Source organism: Uloborus diversus, chromosome 3 (assembly GCF_026930045.1).
Source record: "Uloborus diversus isolate 005 chromosome 3, Udiv.v.3.1, whole genome shotgun sequence".
Taxonomy (NCBI): Eukaryota; Metazoa; Arthropoda; class Arachnida; order Araneae; family Uloboridae; genus Uloborus; species Uloborus diversus.
The window spans coordinates 15,984,968-16,002,716 of record NC_072733.1 but is presented as its reverse complement, the minus strand read 5'-3'; the positions used below and the strand labels follow the sequence as shown (position 1 = coordinate 16,002,716).

General features: G+C 31.3%; 1 protein-coding gene across 2 annotated transcripts in view; it reads left to right on the top strand.

Annotated features, from left to right (window-relative positions):
- Positions 1–739: 739 nt before the first annotated feature.
- Positions 740–17,749, top strand: part of LOC129218101 (5'-AMP-activated protein kinase subunit beta-1-like) — a 29,463-nt gene continuing 12,453 nt past the window's right edge. Inside the window, exons 1-3 of one of the 2 annotated variants that reach the window (XM_054852296.1) lie at positions 740–1,023; positions 2,886–3,074; positions 9,444–9,604. In XM_054852296.1, coding sequence (XP_054708271.1) covers positions 2,913–3,074; positions 9,444–9,604 — 323 coding nt within the window. In that variant the 5' untranslated portion in view covers positions 740–1,023; positions 2,886–2,912. Of the gene's footprint in view, positions 1,024–2,885; positions 3,075–3,529; positions 3,566–9,443; positions 9,605–17,749 lie in introns of those variants that run through there. The other variant, XM_054852297.1, reaches the window with a different exon arrangement.

Here is a 17,749-nt window from a genome sequence, read left to right as displayed (position 1 = left end):
AAAATAAATAGAATTTATGGAACACAGAAGAATGATCTTTTATGGAGTCCGATTTGTAAATTTGTTATTCTAAGTTGTAAATATTTTGTTAATATAGTGAGTTTTTCGTTTAGATAGTATTGTGCATTTTCTTTAGTCAATTTCAATAACTCTCTAAGCAATAAAAGATGCAAGCGACTAAGAAGAATCAGCAAACGGTAAGATTTTTACCTACAGTTTCAATTTAAGATACCGATTAGTACATTTTTGCGTTAACGCAAAACGTTTACGCCATTTCGTTCACGCCAACGCTGACAGCTCGAAATGAAATAAAAGTTACCGAAAACTGATCAAAAACTATTACTAATGTCAAAATAATGCATAACTAAAAGAAAAACAGTTCAATCTCTGCACCTGGAAGTTTTTTTTAATGAAAACACATTGTCTTAAAATACATGTCGAGTGCCAAACTATAGATAATGCTGCCATCTAGCAACCATGCTGCCAAAGTCTTCGCCAAGCCCTTCCACTAGTCACATGATACATCTATGAACCAATTTTCTTCATCAGCAAGAATGAGAAAGCTCGGTCTACTCTTATTATTAGTCTATGGTTGCATCATTTCCATCATCTACTGATTACGCTGTTGATTGGTTGATTGAAGCACGTGATCATAAACTGTCCCGTTATCGGTTAACCGGTAGCTACCCGTTGAGCTCGTCGAACGCGCAAGGCAAGCCTCTTATTAGACGATAGACGGGCTACTAGGCGTTAGATTGTTTGGATTTGGATTGTTGTTATCAAAGAAGGGGAAAAAAAAAGAGTCACGGCGATGTTAAGAAAAGAAAACGTATAGTGTGTGTGTCTACGCGTGTAATTAAAAATTGTTTGCAATATTTTTTTACATATTCTATTAACTTGAAGAAAAACTTGGTTTCTAAATCCCCTTATGGCTTTCAAAGCAGTAAAACTTTTTCATTATCTAAATTTGTAATACTATGTGTAAACTGCGTCGTCTAGTCACTTTTCTGTGATAAGTTGAAGGTAACAAGGTTATTCTATGTTTCTCTCCTGTTTTTTTTCTTCTTTTTTTCTATCAACAGAGAATGTTTTTGAGCATCATACTTTTTAGATGAAAAAGAATTTTGAATTTAACATTGTATTTTTAGAAATCTATGTTTTCTGATATTTTAGATAAATTATTTAGAATAGTAGTTACCATAAATTATTAATTTTTAGTCTTTTAAACAATTTTTTTGCTGTGGTTAAAGAAATAACCATTTTGAAAAGGGAAGCTAAATCAACTGCCCATTTAACTGAAATTAATAAGGGCATGTCAAATGTACATGGGGGTTGAAATTAGTTTTTTTTATATAAACTATACAAGTAATCTATCAAAGTAAAAGTGATAATGGGGGGAGGGGGAGTATGAAATTATAAAGAACATTTTCAGAGAAATTGATCTTTTTATTATTTATTTCAGCCTAAAGTTTGCATAATAATGTAAAAAACTTACAATTAGGAAAACAGGGTTTATTTTCATTCATCTTGGAGCAATATTCAAACCAGCATAATTTTGCTTGAATGTTTATGTATTAGTATTTGTGACACTAGTTTATCATTCAAAAAACATATTTTTTCCTTCAAAAAATATGTTAAACAAAGTTTTTTAATAAAATTATAAGGTCTCACTCTCAAACCCATCAGAGAAAAAAAATGCTTGATTTGGCATTTTTTCATAGCAAATGCATCCTGCCATGGAAAAAGCATGGAACTTCCTAAAAGTCTATAATTTATTGCCTAGTCTGAATAAGAGTGAAATCTTTAAATCTTGTCAAATTTTTATTCTATGAGAAGATTTGGTTGTGAGGAGTATGACAAAATCATTGTGATAGGTGTGGCAATGCTTAAAATAATTAAAAATAATCTTGAAAATGAAGAAGAAGATTAAAGCATTTTTGTTTCTCAAGAAATTCGGCACACTTGAATTATTTTGGTACTTAATTCCTGAAATTTTTTTCAAGGAATAAAATAAATGAAAAATGATGAAATAAACTTTGCTACAATATGAATAAAGTGAAAAACCAACGTATATAAAGCACAAATTCTCAAGAAAATAGGCATAGCTATTTAAAAACCAATGAGGCCTCTTCGTCAGTGCAAAAAAAGAAAAAACTCAACCACATAACCAAAAGTCGTGATAGAATTTAAATTGGTACTCTCATCACACAACTGGTTGTCTGGTGCTCTATTGTAGCATTGAAATAGCTAAATACTGTAATTTCATGAAACTAAAATTGACAATATGAATTATTTTGGTCAGAAAGAGCCATTTTATGCGAAAAAAATCTAAAATTAAAATTTGAAAGGTTCAGTAGGATTTTCTGGATGAAAGGTACCCTTTGTTCTATTCTGCACCCCTGACAACTTGTACATAAAATTTCATGATACTCGATTGAGTAGTTAGGACTTAAAACATTATAAACAAACTCACTCTCGCACTTATAACATTAGAAAAGATTAAGAATCATTTGAATGTCGTTTAATAGAAAAAAATGTATTATCATAAATCATTAGAATCTTCACAAGAATTTCAAGAAATAAAAAAGCAAATTAAAACTCAAGTCCAGAAAGAGCCATACCCGTCACATAAAATTTCAACAATTTCTTACAAAAAGTAAAAGTTTCTGAAATTTTGTTTCAGCCCAATTTCAAACAGCTGCATAGTTTAACATAATTAAAATACTTTGTGGCTTTGTTTGCTGATTGGCTTACTGCTAAAAACGGAGGTTGAACTGTTTAACATTGTATTTTGTTTAAAAATGTATCACACAATCCCATAACTGTACTACTACTTATGGTTTCACAACAAAACGATAAATTATTATGTGTTTTTTTGCTTTTAGGTGAAGTTACTTTCTAATTGTGTAGGAATGGGCAATACAGCTTCAAGTAAAAGAGAGCGAGCATATTCTTCTGAAACTGAATGTCCTTCATCTCCTAATAAGGATAAAGTTTTTGAATTTGGAAATACAAGAGCTAAGTTTCTGTACCAGCCATCATTAGAAGAAGCTGATGATAATGAAGCTCCAAAAGTAAATTTTATTTGTTCTCTTATACATTTGTCGCCATGTGCACAAGGGCACCCTGTGCTTAGATTTTGGGGAAGAAGGAGGGTGGACTTCTCAATTTACTGGATGAAATTCTGAATTTTATCAAATGATAGAGTATATGAATATGGCCGCATACTTTTATCTAATGAGAAGACCACTATTTATAAAGAAACATAGTATTGCTGCAATACTGTTTTCAAACTGCTGAATCGCCGGAAAATTTGCCACGTAAGGAAATTTTTTATTAGTGGGTATTGAAGGACAACCTTTTTTTTTTCTAAATGTTTAAACTGTTCAACAAAGTCCAGTAATGTTTTGATATGTAATATTTAAGTACAGTAATGTGAGGCAAAGTGAAATGATGAAATATTTACTCTTTGTAGTACCCATGTCTTGTAGTATTCCAACTATTTAGTAACATGTGTATTCTATTCCAGTCAGGAAAAGGTTATCTATGAAGATCAGAGCATATGGTAATGCAAGCAATTTTCAAAACTTGATAACTATATTGTAATAGTTTGCTTTGAAGTCAAAAATCAATTTTGTATTTGTAAAATGATCAAGATCTGAGTTATCAACATTTTAAACATTGAGATCTACTGATATTTTTATCAGCATTTATTTTTTTAATATTAAGTTTATTTTTGTTTTAAATGTTTTGTATAGTTAAGTCAAGTACATGAGGGAAAAAGTGAAATGGTTCATTTGGTTTACTTATTCGATTATTTATTAAAGCACTTACAGAATAACTATAAAATATAACTTCCATTTATTAATCATGCACTATAAAAAATAACTTCCATTTATTAGTTATATATTTACAATCCTTAATTTAATAATTCATGTATTTATTCATTCATTCACTTATTTCTTTATTTCACTGACTATTTTATTTACTCATTCTTTTGATCAAAAATACGTTTAATAATCAAATAGGAAATATTTCATTGAAAAATATTTTATTTTTCACTCCATCCAATGGGAAAGAAATATACTATTTTTCTAGGCATGCATTTATTGCCAAAAATAAAAAAATAACTTTCAGTGCGAGTTAGATTATACATTATTATACATAGTATACTTTGCTCTTTCTTTATGTACTGAAATTTTTAAAAGAAATTTTCAATTTGTTCCTTTTGGAAAAAGGTAATTTATCTTAACTATTTCAGCCCCAAATTCTCCTTCTAAAAACTCTTAACTCGTACTAAAACACTCTTTCTGCAAGCAATTAATTTCTCTATTGAAATTTTTTACATGATCTAAAACTTACAAACTTTGCTGCTGGCAATTAATATGGGGAACCATTGAAATTAATTTTCAACATTTTTCTATTTACAATTATCTTTCTTACTCATCTATAAAACAGTGATGCCGAACCTGTAACCCTTCTGGCCATATGAAACCCTCTAAGCTGATCCATGTAGCCCATTGTTGTATTCTGCATCACTAATCAAAAACTATATTCTGTAGCACTCCAAAATGACCAATCATCTTCATCTGGTATTGAGAATGATATTTGCAAATTTGAAGCCAAATAGTCAGAAAATAGTTTCTGGAAACCAGACAAAAACTTTATATTACTAAAATAAGCAATTAGTAATGACAACAATTCTTGGTTTGTAATTTTCTTTCCTTTTTCCATGTTTTCCCATGTTATCTTTAAAAATTAAACATACAGTTTAACTTCGATTTAAGGATTTCCTAAATTTAACAATACATTTCACTAGTCCGGATTTGACTGCATTGAATGTCTATGTTCCCCGACTGAACGATATCCTTGGTTTAACAATAACTTTTTCAAGGTCCCTTGATAATCGTTAAATCGGGGTTATACTGTATTTAAATTTAAAAAATATTCTGACTCGCAAGATTCATCTTGATGTGGGTGCAGCCAGAGGCGGCAATTGGGACTGAAAAGGGGGGGGGGGGGGAGCCAAAAAAACAACAATTAAAAGCCATAAAATTTTTAGCAACAGCTAAAAATCGAAGGTTCACCATTCTCATATCATACTCTTACCTGCATCCAAATATATCTTGATTTTTTCAATTGTCAGGGACAAAAAAAAATTTGGGGGGAATTACTTGGCACTAGCTAATAAAATAAATTTATGAAAAGCAAATTCTTAATTAAAATACCAGAAAGCACAAGAATGAATGTATTTACTTTTTTCATAGTTAAATATAAAACCAGTAAAGCAAAATCATTATTATAGAGCAATTTATGTTCACATACAGTTTGATTTTGTAGAGGAAGAAACAGAAAATTGATTTTATTTTTTAAATCTGAAATTATTGTTACCTTTGCTTGTAATTATTTTATGTACTACTTACATAGGATTGTTGTCAATAAAAAAACAAAGGGCAAAGGGAGGAGTCAAGACCCTCCCCTTGTGTGCACCACTGTTCTTATCTATTTAAAACTTATCTTCATTCAACCTAAAAATTCAAATGTTTAGTTATTGCCCGGTGATCAATCAACACTTTTAATCTATTAGTTCATGGGTGCCTATGTGCGAAATTTTAAGGGGGGGGGGAACCAGATATTTTAGGCATGGTTTAGCAGGTTATTTTCCCCATGGAAACTGATTTCAGTACAAATTAGAGTTATTAAAATTTGATATATTTAATAACTTATTCAATAATGGCCGAATAAGAAATGTTTTAAATTTTTGCAAAGGAAAAAGTACTAAAAGCAAGGAAGTTCTAATTTCTAGGGGAGGGGCTTGAGCCCCCCACTTGCCCCCCCCCCCCCATATGGGCACCCGTATATTAGTTACTTTGTCTAAGACTTTTTTTAATGAAAACAATAAATAAATCTTAAAGAGAGGTGAGTGTGAAGAAACGTATTAGCCAATGAGGTTTGTTGCTATATTGTATGCATATTTGTGATGAAATTTAAAAAACGGAAACTAAAAATTTGTTGCTTCAACCATCAATTCTTGTTAAAAAAAAAAAAAAAAACATGTAAATTTAAAAAATATGTTAAAATATTTATCAAATAAAAAGGTAGAAGTTTTAAAAGCAAATTGTAAAATGTATACTGTTAATCATATGTATAACCATTAAATATACATACACTCTTTTACAGCAAATCTGGCAAATAAAATGAAAACTTTGAATTTAATGTACCAGCTGTACAGATAATGATTAATAGTTATCATTATCTGTAAGAGATATCTATCAGACAATAGTGAAATCTGTATCAGATAATGTTAAAGCCGTTTTTGTTCTTATTTTTAAATTTATGTTTTAAATATGATTTTGATAAAAGCAAACTGATGTGTGCCTCACATGACTTCCTTTAATGCTAATTCAATGATAATAGTCCCTTAGAATAAAGCAAGGAAATACTTTAAATATTTTCCTCCCCAGATTTCATGAACCAGAGTAAAAATGTTTTACAGAGCTTAATTTTCCCACTATTGGCAGTTTTAACGTGATTCAGTGGTTAACTCTCCAAGTATCGCCAAATTGAAGCTAGATTTGAAAAATAATTTTTTTTGCCAAATTTGTCGCCAACTTGGTGATATATCCCCAAGTGGTAAAACATGGCAACCAGAAGCTTGGCGATATCCCCCAAATGTTCGCCAAATTATAACATCACTTGAATTTGCATTGAAATTAACTCTGATTTTCCCCCTAAAAGGTGTAAAAGACCCTTTTTGAAACCTCCGAATGCAACCAAAAGGGGAGGTGCACAACTAGACCCCAAACCAAATTTAAACTTTCCACACCTTACCGTTTTTGAGTAATGTGAGGTACTTACGTAGATACACACAAACAGAAGTCACGAGAAAACTCATGGTAATTAACTCGGGGGATTGTCAAAATGGATCCTTTGGATGTCCATATGTTCTTAGGTACCAGGGCTGTTCGATTTTAGGTTTCTTCCCTTTTTTGGTTTAAACCGCTTAAAAATGCCCGCTTTTATTAGAAAAAAGCCGGCTTTTTTAAGAAACACAAATTTTTAGAATTTTTTTTATTGTAATTTAATCAAAATGAAAATTATCTTTGTAACCTTAATGTAATTACTACTGTATTAAATCAAATTTCATGAAACACGAATAAAAATTTGATAGTTGTTATGCAACATAGATCAGTACAAAAAAAAAGCTCTATATTTAGAAATTAGTCTAGTTCAATGGAATTTAAATGATTATGAATAAATTTTAGTTAAATTCAAAGTATCATGCGATACTGCTGTTGTCATACCAGTCATTTGGTTCAGACTTTATAAATAACAATGCACTTATACCTTTTCTTTTAATTGCCAAAACTGTTTCTTATTTTCCGAAGAAAAGTGAAAATTATTTTTAGAAAAAATAGTTTCCTATATAATATATGTATAGGAAAACCAACATGACCACATGGGTGAATGAATTTGAATTATGTCGGAATCATAGCTAGATCTGTTGTTGTTGTTGTTTACAATCCTTCATTGATCCAGCGGCAGCTAGATCAGATTCATGATGCCATGAACCCTAGCGAAGTCAAGCACCAGTAGTGGGCTAGCACAGACATCTGCCAGAGTGAACCCCAAACAATCAAGGATGTGGTCGGGGGATGCCGGTTTCAGATTGCATTTGTTGCACAAAGAGAAGATCTTACACCCAGAGTCGAAAATCATGTTCCTCAGATGACCACTTATGAGTCTCGAGACAGCTGTTTGATCATGTCTGTCACCCTCGAAAACCCTGATAGCTAGATCTACAATTGTTAATAGATACATAACATAAATAGTTGCTGCTGTGCTAAAAATTGTGCCAACTGATCACTGCAGTAAGTCTTTTAAATATTTTACGTTAGGCAGTATAGTAGCAGGAACTGGTAGTTTAATATTTCTGGGGCTTTGGAAATACTTGTTTATGGGAAAAAGGAAGTACTTGAAATAGGTATATCCGATTTTAACCTCGAGAAAAACAAGACTGATTTTTTTCGATTTAAGCCACTTAGTATGTCATTTAGTTTACGTTTTCACCTACATTAAGGTGCTAATCTATAGCAGCAGAAATCTAAAATATGATGTTTACTGAATGCAGAATTTAGAATCAAGATTGATTTAAAAAAAAGAAAAATGAAAAGTGGCAAATTGTTGCATACAAGTGTTTCAAGGTTACAAGAAAGTTATTTTCAGTGTTAAAGACATCAGCTTAAGTGGAGGATCATCCATCAGAAGCGTAAGGGTTTTGTCAGAAAGGATTTTCAGTTTTTGTATATATTTCTCTTATCACTTTACTTTCAGCAAACATATTGTTTTATTACTTAAATTGACATTTGTTAGCTTATTAAAACATATAGAGTTCATTATTATGAAGAATATAGTACATGATTTATAAAAGCTAAAAAGACTGGCTTTTTTTTTCAAAAAAGATCGGCTTTCTTTAATAAAAGCCAGCCGGCCTGGCCTTTTTAAAAAAAGGCCACTTTATTTTGCAGCCCTGTTAGGTACATATCGCGTGAGGTCGTGCCAATAAAACAACTGAATATTCATTCGGGGTTGAGCAAAACGGAAATTTAGGCCGATATTTGATTAAAAATGTTTTTGCGAAACAATACTTCCTTTACTATGTAAAAGGAGGTAAGAATCTAATTTAAGTTTTAAGAAAAACCTTTTGTTTGGTTTTCAATTCATCTAAAACTGCCCAATTTGTTTATTTCCCCTTTTTTCCTGAATTTATAGAGTACTATTTTCCATTTATTAAATTTGATTTAAATCATATGCAGTAGTGTAGAGAGATGCAGGATTTTTATTGCATTTCAAGGGTCCTCTGGACACTTTTTTAATCACTTTTTTAAAATTTGAATTACTTTTATCTTCACAGGCGTAATCAGCCTTTTTAGTCACCCCTAACCAAATGCATTGAAATTAGTTTTTTTTTTCACAACGTGAAAGTTTTTTGGTAAAGCAATTCTTGAAATATAATGCTTTTATGATTTTTAAAAACATCAATTTCAAGGTTAGTTATACTTAGAAAAGTAAGTTAATAAAATCAAATGAAGTTAAATCTTGAAAGAATTTCATAAAAAAATGCATTTTTTTTTTCAAAAAAAAAAAGCATTGAAGCATTTTTCTTGCATGGAAATTTCATTTTAACAGTTTTTATCAATTATTTAAATTTTTTTCAGGTTAGTTAAATTGAAATTACAATTAATTTATTAGGTGCAGCCTTTAACTGTAACTGCAACTTCACTATGTACAAGCAAAAAACATAGTGGAAAAAGTGAAAGTAGACTGTATTTGGATGTTAGGAAAAACTGTTTAGCATGGTATTAATGTTATGCTAATCATTTATTTTGATAAATGATCTAGATAATTATTGTGATAAACATTTCCAATGCATTGTTTTACAGGATGAAAGTAAGTCGAGGCCTAGGTCTTTGACTGTTAGTTCAGCACAGTCACACTCTGTCATCCCTCAGTTTCCTACAGTTTTCAAGTGGGAAGGTGGGGGCAAAGAAGTTTATATAAGTGGCACCTTTTCTGATTGGAAACCTATTCCAATGGTTGAAAGGTAAATCTTTGTTTTACTGTTCTTGTTTTTATATGCTTTTATTAATTCTCTGTTATATTTTAGTTCGTTTTTTAAATGTGAGGTTTTGTTTTTGTAATTACAAGTTTTGAAAATTGTTGCATTGAATTAATATCATTAAAATTATGCTATTCAAATTCTTGTATTGCCTATCTACAGTCATTAAGAGAGGGGGGGGGGAGAAAAAGAAAAGAGCTCTTAATTCCACATGATATATCAAACTGGAAATTTTGTAAATCTGGTTTCCCACACTTTTCATATAGGTAATTTTCTGTTCCACAGACTTTAACTAATCACATGCAATAAAAAAATTGCAGTAAAATTCTGAGAATTGAATAAATACATACATTTAAGATTTGGACTTAAAATGTTATTCATCCAAGAATTAGCGAAAAACATGTGGTGTAGTCCCGGAAAAAGGTGAGGGCTAACTTAACAATAGAGAACTACTTATTCACAGTGCTCTGAACCATTGGCATCTCAGATATCAAAATTTCGCAGTTTTCTGAATCGCTAAAAGAAAACTTTGTAATTGTTTATAAAGCCAGAATTACTGCACTAAATAGTTATGCATTTTAAAATAAGAAGAAATACTTTTAAATTTGAAAGTATTAAAAGGAAAAACCATTTAAATGCCTAAAACTTAGTTTTCAGTAATTGACGTTTTAAAAAGAATCAAAATGAAGTGTAAGAAATTGTTTATGAGTAAAAATATGCGTATTTTTACACTGGCTTGTTTCAAAGGCTTGAGATTATGTTTTTGTGGTTATGAGTTTTTAAAATATTTACAGTGAATTAGAATCATTAAAATTTTGCTTTTCAAATTCTTGTAGCCTGATTGCAGTCATTCAGAGGTAAAAAAAAAAAAGCTCTGGGTTTCAGACGATGTGTTAAACAGAAAGGTTGTGTGTTTGGTTGTTGGAGTTTCCATGCTTTTTAAAGAAACAACTAACATTAAATCAAAATTTGACTTATGGAAGTATCACTATATCCAATATATTTGAATGTGTGTGCGTATGTATTACAAAATTTTTATTTTATTACACATAACCTTCATTTCAAATAATACATTACTGTATTTTAGTTCTGGAAGCAGTCTTATACTTAGGAATTTGCCTGGAAAAGGCCATATCATATGAAAACCTTATTTTGTAATATACTGAGAGAGTGAGAATCCTGTTTAGAGAATTTTGTTTTTAGGAAAATTTAGATTATAATTTTCTTTTTTTAAGGAGTTCAAAGGAAGGTATCGAAATTCATGAATCTCCCGAACAAATCAGGAAAGTTGGTAGCAATGTATAATGTCAGTCAGATAAAAATATAAATTATCTGCGCACTCAACTCCAAATTATCTGCAAACTAATCATTGTCAATCACTGTTGTAAAATAGTTCAGTGGGTAAACTTGCAACATCTAGTTCAAAAAACGACAAACGCTTCTTTAAGGTTAGAAAAACATTTTAATTAAGAACTGTTAGTTGAAACGTATATACAGTGCACTTAAATAACATATATCGAAGATTGGGAACATTAAGTTCCATCAAAAGGGGTGACTTTCGTCACATCAAAATATGGAAATTCTACATTCATTGACGGTAATTCAGTGCGGACTGAATGCTCGATTCGAGTTCATGCTAAGGAGCATTGAAGGGCTGTTGTCATTCCAAATCAAATAATTTTCCATACACTCCCCACCATGAGCCCTCAAGAGTTCATCAATACTTCAAGTTCAATTAATGTATAAATTACAAAAAAAAAAAAATTCAAAATTTCAAATACACAAAATAACAAACCAATAAATCAAAAATATCTTCGTATGAACGAATGTTATTATCGCACCTGAGAAACATTCGTTCAATTTTTTCGAGTTTCCAAAGTAGCTTGTTTTTGGAATCCTCTTCGATGAGTACAACATCTCCTACCTTAATTGCCGGTTGTTTGTACGGATTATTCAAAGAATGAACAGTTAAATATTATTGTTGTTTCCATTTAATCTATAATTGCCGGAGAAGAAGAGATTGATATTTTTTCCATTTCAAAAGTGAAGATCTTTTCGATTAATTTTCTACTGTTTCAGCGAAATTGGTAGGCTATTGAGGTTCTTGACCAAAATTTAGGAAGTGCATTGGTGTCAAAGCCAAAGGTTCATTATTTTCATTGTTGAAGTAAGTTACTGATCACAAGTTGAGGACAGTTTCTACTTCTGTAAGCAATGTAGTCATTTCTTCAAAATTTAATAAAGCTTTTCCTGCAATTTTCACAAGTCGCTCGTAGAAACCTCCCCATCAAGCAGCTCTTTCAACCTGCAAGGTTTGCCAGGGACTGTATTCCAGCAGGATAATGCCCATGCACATGTCGCCAGGACTGTCAAATCCTACCTTGATTTGCAGCATGTTCAGCTTCTTTCTTGGCCTGCATATTCCCCGGATATGTCACTTATTGAACATGTGTGGGATTTCGTTGGATCGCGTCTCACTCGTGCTCCTCGTCCTGTTGCTTTGACAGACGAACTTTGGTTGCACATACAAACAATATGCAGGCAGATATTCAAACTTTGTTTCACTCCATGCCGAGTCGTGTAGCAGCTCTTTTTGCGGCGCATGGTCACCCTACAAAATACTAATTTCTAACTCTTTTTATTGTTAATTTGGTTTGAAAATGTAATTATATATTTGTACCATTACCACTCAACTGTGTATTAAATTTCATTCAACTATGATGCTTCCTTCATCGTGTTGCAATTTTCACAAACAGGAGTGTATATTAAGGTGTGTAGGGTAGAACGACCAGTGAGTGAACACCACCCAGTGAATGAACAGCGCGTCATTTTTTAAAAAAAAAATAAGCTTCCAAAATTTTTTTTCTGAATAAATTCACTACAAAAGCGTTCTTTATTGATATTCTAAGCTATCTGACATCTGATTGGTTACTTCGGATACGTATTTTTTTCCTGGAAAAAATTTGAAATTTTGACTGCCGTGAATCGTTCTTTCTCTCTTTCAAAATAATGAGGCTGGTTTCGTGCTAGCAATTATTTTGATACATATTATTTTTATCGATAAATTTTATTTTTTAACTCGACGAAAGAAAAATTAAGTATACATATTTAGGCTATGGATTTAAATTGTTTCAGTCAATGCAGAATGCGTAGATTTTCAGGTAGAGGGGTGTTCAGTCACTGGGTACAAAAAATTGCGAAAACCCAGTGAATGAACAGTGGCAAAATTTCTTTTGATTTAAAAAGAAATTTGAAGTTTCTTTGAGATATTTTCATTTTCGTACTTTTTTGTAATGCAGATAGTTTAATATGCTTATTTATTTATGTATTTCATTATATATTTTATAATTTCTTTATTTTTGTCTTTGTAAACAATGCACTTTTTACTGAGTTTTATCTTTTCTCTATCTATATCTCTATCTGTATATTAACCTACCTACCTACATCTATCTTTCTATATCTTTATCTCTCTTGATAGATAGACAGGTAGATAGAGAGATAGAGAAATAGAAATGTATATACAATGAGAGAGAATAGATAGGTAGATATGTATGTATGTTTGTATATAGATAGATAAATAGAGGAAGAAATTGAGATAGATATATAAAAAATAAGAGGGAAATAGAGATAGAATAGGTAGGTAGGTAGATAGATCGATAGATTTATTGATAGAAAAATAGATAGGTAGTGGTTAATAGATAGATAGGTAGATAGAGAGACTAATATAGAGATAGATAGCTAGGTAGAGAGACTGATATAGAGATAGATAGTAGGTAGATATATAGACAGGTAGATAGACCGATAGATATCGATTGGTGGATAGATATAGATAGGTAGATATACTGATAAGGAGACAGATAGATAGGTAGATAGATAGACAGGTAAAAAAGCAGGTAGATAGATAGATAAATAAATTGATTAGGATAATAGATTGGTAGATATTTAGATGTACAGACAGATAAATAGGTAGATAGTTAGGTAGATAGACAGATAGATAAGTAGAGATATAAGTAGATAAATCGATCGATAAGTAGATAGATAAATTGATAAGTTGATAGATAGATAAATAGATAAGTAGATAAGTGGACAGATAAGTAGATATATATATTTAGAAAAGTAGATAGATAGATAGATAGAAATATAGATGGATAGATAGGTAGATAGGTAAGTTGATAAGTAGAGATAGGTAGATAAATCGATCGATAAGTAAATAGATAGATAGATAGATGGATAGATAGGTAGATAGATAAGTAGATAAATCGATCGATAAGTAGATAGATAAATAGGTAAGTAGATAGATATATAGATAAATAGATAAGTAGATAGATATATAGATAAATAGATAAGTAGATATATAGATAAGTATATAGATAGATATATAGATAAGTAGATATATATATAGATAGATAGATATATAGATACATACATAGATAGATAAGTAGATATATATACAGATAAGTAAATAGATAGATAAGTAGATAGATAGATAGATAAATAAATATATAGATAGCTAGATACAGATAAGTAGATAGCTAGAAAAATAAGTACATTGATAAATAGGTAAATAGACATAGAGATAGATAGATACGATATATAAATAGATAGATATATAGATCGATAGATAAGTAGATACATACATAGATAAGTACATAGATAAGTAGATAGGTAGATAGATAGATAGATAGATACAGATAAGTAGATAGAAAAATAGATAAGTACATTGATAAATAGGTAAATAGACATAGAGATAGACCGATAGATGGGTAGATAGAAAAATAGATAGTTATAGAAATAGATAAATAGATATAGATAGTTATATAGATAGATAGATAGATCTCAAAGAAACTTAGTTCCTTTTTGAATCAAAATTTATCATGTTCATTCACTGGACGACACTGGATTCACTGGTTCGAGGTGTTCATTCACTGGGTCGTTGTGCCATTTTTTCTTTAAATACCTAAAAAAGTCGGAAGTGGTACCATTTAAGTTCCCGCGATTTTTTAGAGATATTCACATAGTTCAATTAAAATGTTTTAACTATCACGATCTGTATAATATAGAATTTAAAATTACTAGGATTTTTTAAAAATGAAATTGTGCTTAACTGTTCATTCACTGGTCGGTCTACCCTATTCCATGTTAGTACACACCACAATACTTACCATCTTGGATTTTCATGAAACTTATTGTAGTTTCTTCTTTTATGGTTATAAGCAACCCCCTGTTTTTTTGCTATATTTGGTATATATTTTTTGCTTTTTGAACTTGTTTTTTTGGGGGGGATTTAGCCCATCTACATTCTCTATTTTAAAATATTTTATGGACTGTCTTGTCTCCATTCACTCTCCTTTGCTCAAGACTATACATATTAAGCTTTTTAACCCTAGAATCATTAAATCTGGAAAGCCATTTACCAGCCTCCTTACCTTCTTTTAAGCACTTTTGAAGTGATAACTTCTTATGGGAGGGTAAACCAATTTGTGACATAACGCACGTAATGGGGTAAATTTTATTATAATATAGAATGCTAGGAACGCAGGATATGTGTAGCCACTGTGGCTGGACCTGAAGACGCAGGCATTGCGAACTGCATCACGGTCCAATGGGCGAAAGTTCGAGTCAGCCATGAGGCAATTCTCGAGGATACTTTTCTGAGAAAATCCTAAGCATTACTAAAAATGATTTGTAAAAAACAGTATATATGTATCATTGTCATATTTTTCTTATAAATTAGCCAGTAATCCTTATATATTATTTCTAAAGCCTGTTTCTTGTTCCTACGCGAGATCTTCCTTATTTCTTGATCGATTTCTCTGATTTACCCCTCATTTTAAAGCTTATGGTGCAGGCCAATGACGAAAAATACATCCATGTTCTAAAAAAATTTTCTTTTTTTTTTTTTGTTTTTTTTTTTTTTGTTAAAAAACCTGTTTTAAAGCACCAGACTGTGGTTTTCATTTAATTTTATAAGTTTAACTTGGGCTGTGACTGACAGAGCTGAATGGCTCGATTGGCGGAACGTTCGACTGGTAACCAGAAGAATGAGTGTTCGGGCCCAACCCAGATTATCTGTATCGAAAAACCAGACGAATCACACGTTACATGAACATTTAAAATACAATAAATAACACAAGTCGGGCAATAAAATAAATGAGATTGGAATGTTCCTTTGTGTTACAAAAACTTGATGCAACCTGTAGCTAAATTGTTTTTTAATTCTAAGAATTTTTTTTTCTCTTCTGTTTTTGAAACTTAGGGCTCTGATCAGAAAACTAAAGCATAATATGAGCGAAGTATCAGGTTTAAGATTTCAGACTACAATAGAATAATTTTTACTCGGGGAAAAAAAATCGTATACTGAAATGTAGATTCTTCTAATGACAGTTTTTGACCCTTTGTAAAAATAAAATAACTACCCCAAATTGAAATTACGCTTTTCATTTAGTTAACCTATGAATATTTATTAGAATATGAAGCAAAACATAAAAATTACAAACAACTGGATGGGGTTTTTTTCTCTCTCTCTCTCTTTCGGAAAAAACAAATAACCAGTCACATTTTTACTACATTCGAAAAGCTACGCTTAAAAACGAACTTAGTTTTACTGATTTTGTATTTAACTGTGTGGCTAAATGTAATAATAAACACGTGCTGTCATCTAAGCCATATCTGTTCAAGCAACCTGCGATAGCAAAAAAAAAGTATAAATTTTCAAAAATAAAAAACTTCTCTTCAATACCTTATTTTAGATATTATTTGTGTGGATTATTTTTCTGTCGGTATGCAAGATCTTTCTTCTTTCTTGAAGAAATTCCCCCCTCATATTAAAGCTTACCCGGGCCGGCTAATGACAAAAAATAGACCTATGGTCTAAAAATCAGTTTTTCGGAAATGCCCCTTGCTGCTGCAAAACCTTAATCGAAGGGTGTTCTTTCTTTTTTTTAAGTTTTGACTCCATTCAGATAACTAAGCATAATCTATCTATACTAATAATATAAAGTGGTAGAGTTTGTTTGTTTGAACGCGTTAATCTCGGGAGCTATTGGTTCGAACTGAAAAATTATTTTTGTGTTGAATAGTCCATTCATTGAGGAAGGCTATAGGCTATATAACAGCACGCTATGACTAAAAGGAGTGGAGCAGCAATAAAAAATGTAATGAAAACGGGAAATATAGGACATTATAATATAAAATGTTTGGAATGCAGAATGTGAGTAGCTATGGTTGCTTGACCTGAAAGTGTGGGCTTTGCGATCCAGTGGGTGTAGGTTTGAGTCAGCCATGAGGCAAATCTGGAGAGAACTTTTCAGAGAAAATCCTAAAGATGCTAAAAATGGTTCATAAAAAAAAATATTATATACATATCAGTGTATTATTTTTCTTAATAATTAACTAATAATATGAATCTGAACAGTTTGTTTGTTTGAACGCTCTAATCTCAGGAACTACTGGTTCGAATTAAAAAATTCTTTTGTGTTGAATAGTCCATTTATTGAGGAAGGCTATATGCTATTTTTTGAGTGATAACTTCTTATGGGAGGGTAAACCGATTTGTGACATAACACGCATAACGACGCAACTCTCGTCTGGCATTCCTTTCGTTCGTGCATGCGACAGAAGCGCGCATGGTCGGGAAAATTTTGTTTCTTTACTCTTTGGGTCAGCTTTAAACGTTAAGTGATAGTAGAAAAAGTAATGAAACTAGCAGAAGATGGATGATCGATGCAACATAACGCAATCTACTAACGAAAGGTGAGTTTAATAATACAATATAATAGCAATAACATTGTAAACAATATACACTGGTGTGTAAAAATTAGGGATGAAGTCGAAAAATTAGCATATCAGCTGAACAAAGAGGCAGAGCGGACAGAAAGACCAATCAGAGATTAAGTACGGTAGGAGATGTACGGTAGGCACATGCGCAGATATGCAGGCAGACGTAATGGGGGAGTGTCTGAGTAGTATAAAGCATGTTGTCGGTGTAAGATCAGTATTTCTGGCAAAGAGATTGCACGCTGTATAGCAGTTAAAATCACACCGAGTTGCTGCCTCAGGGAGAAATGGCGAATAATCAATCTGTTAGATGACATCTGGATGCTTTTACCCGAGGTCAAATCATTGGGAAGT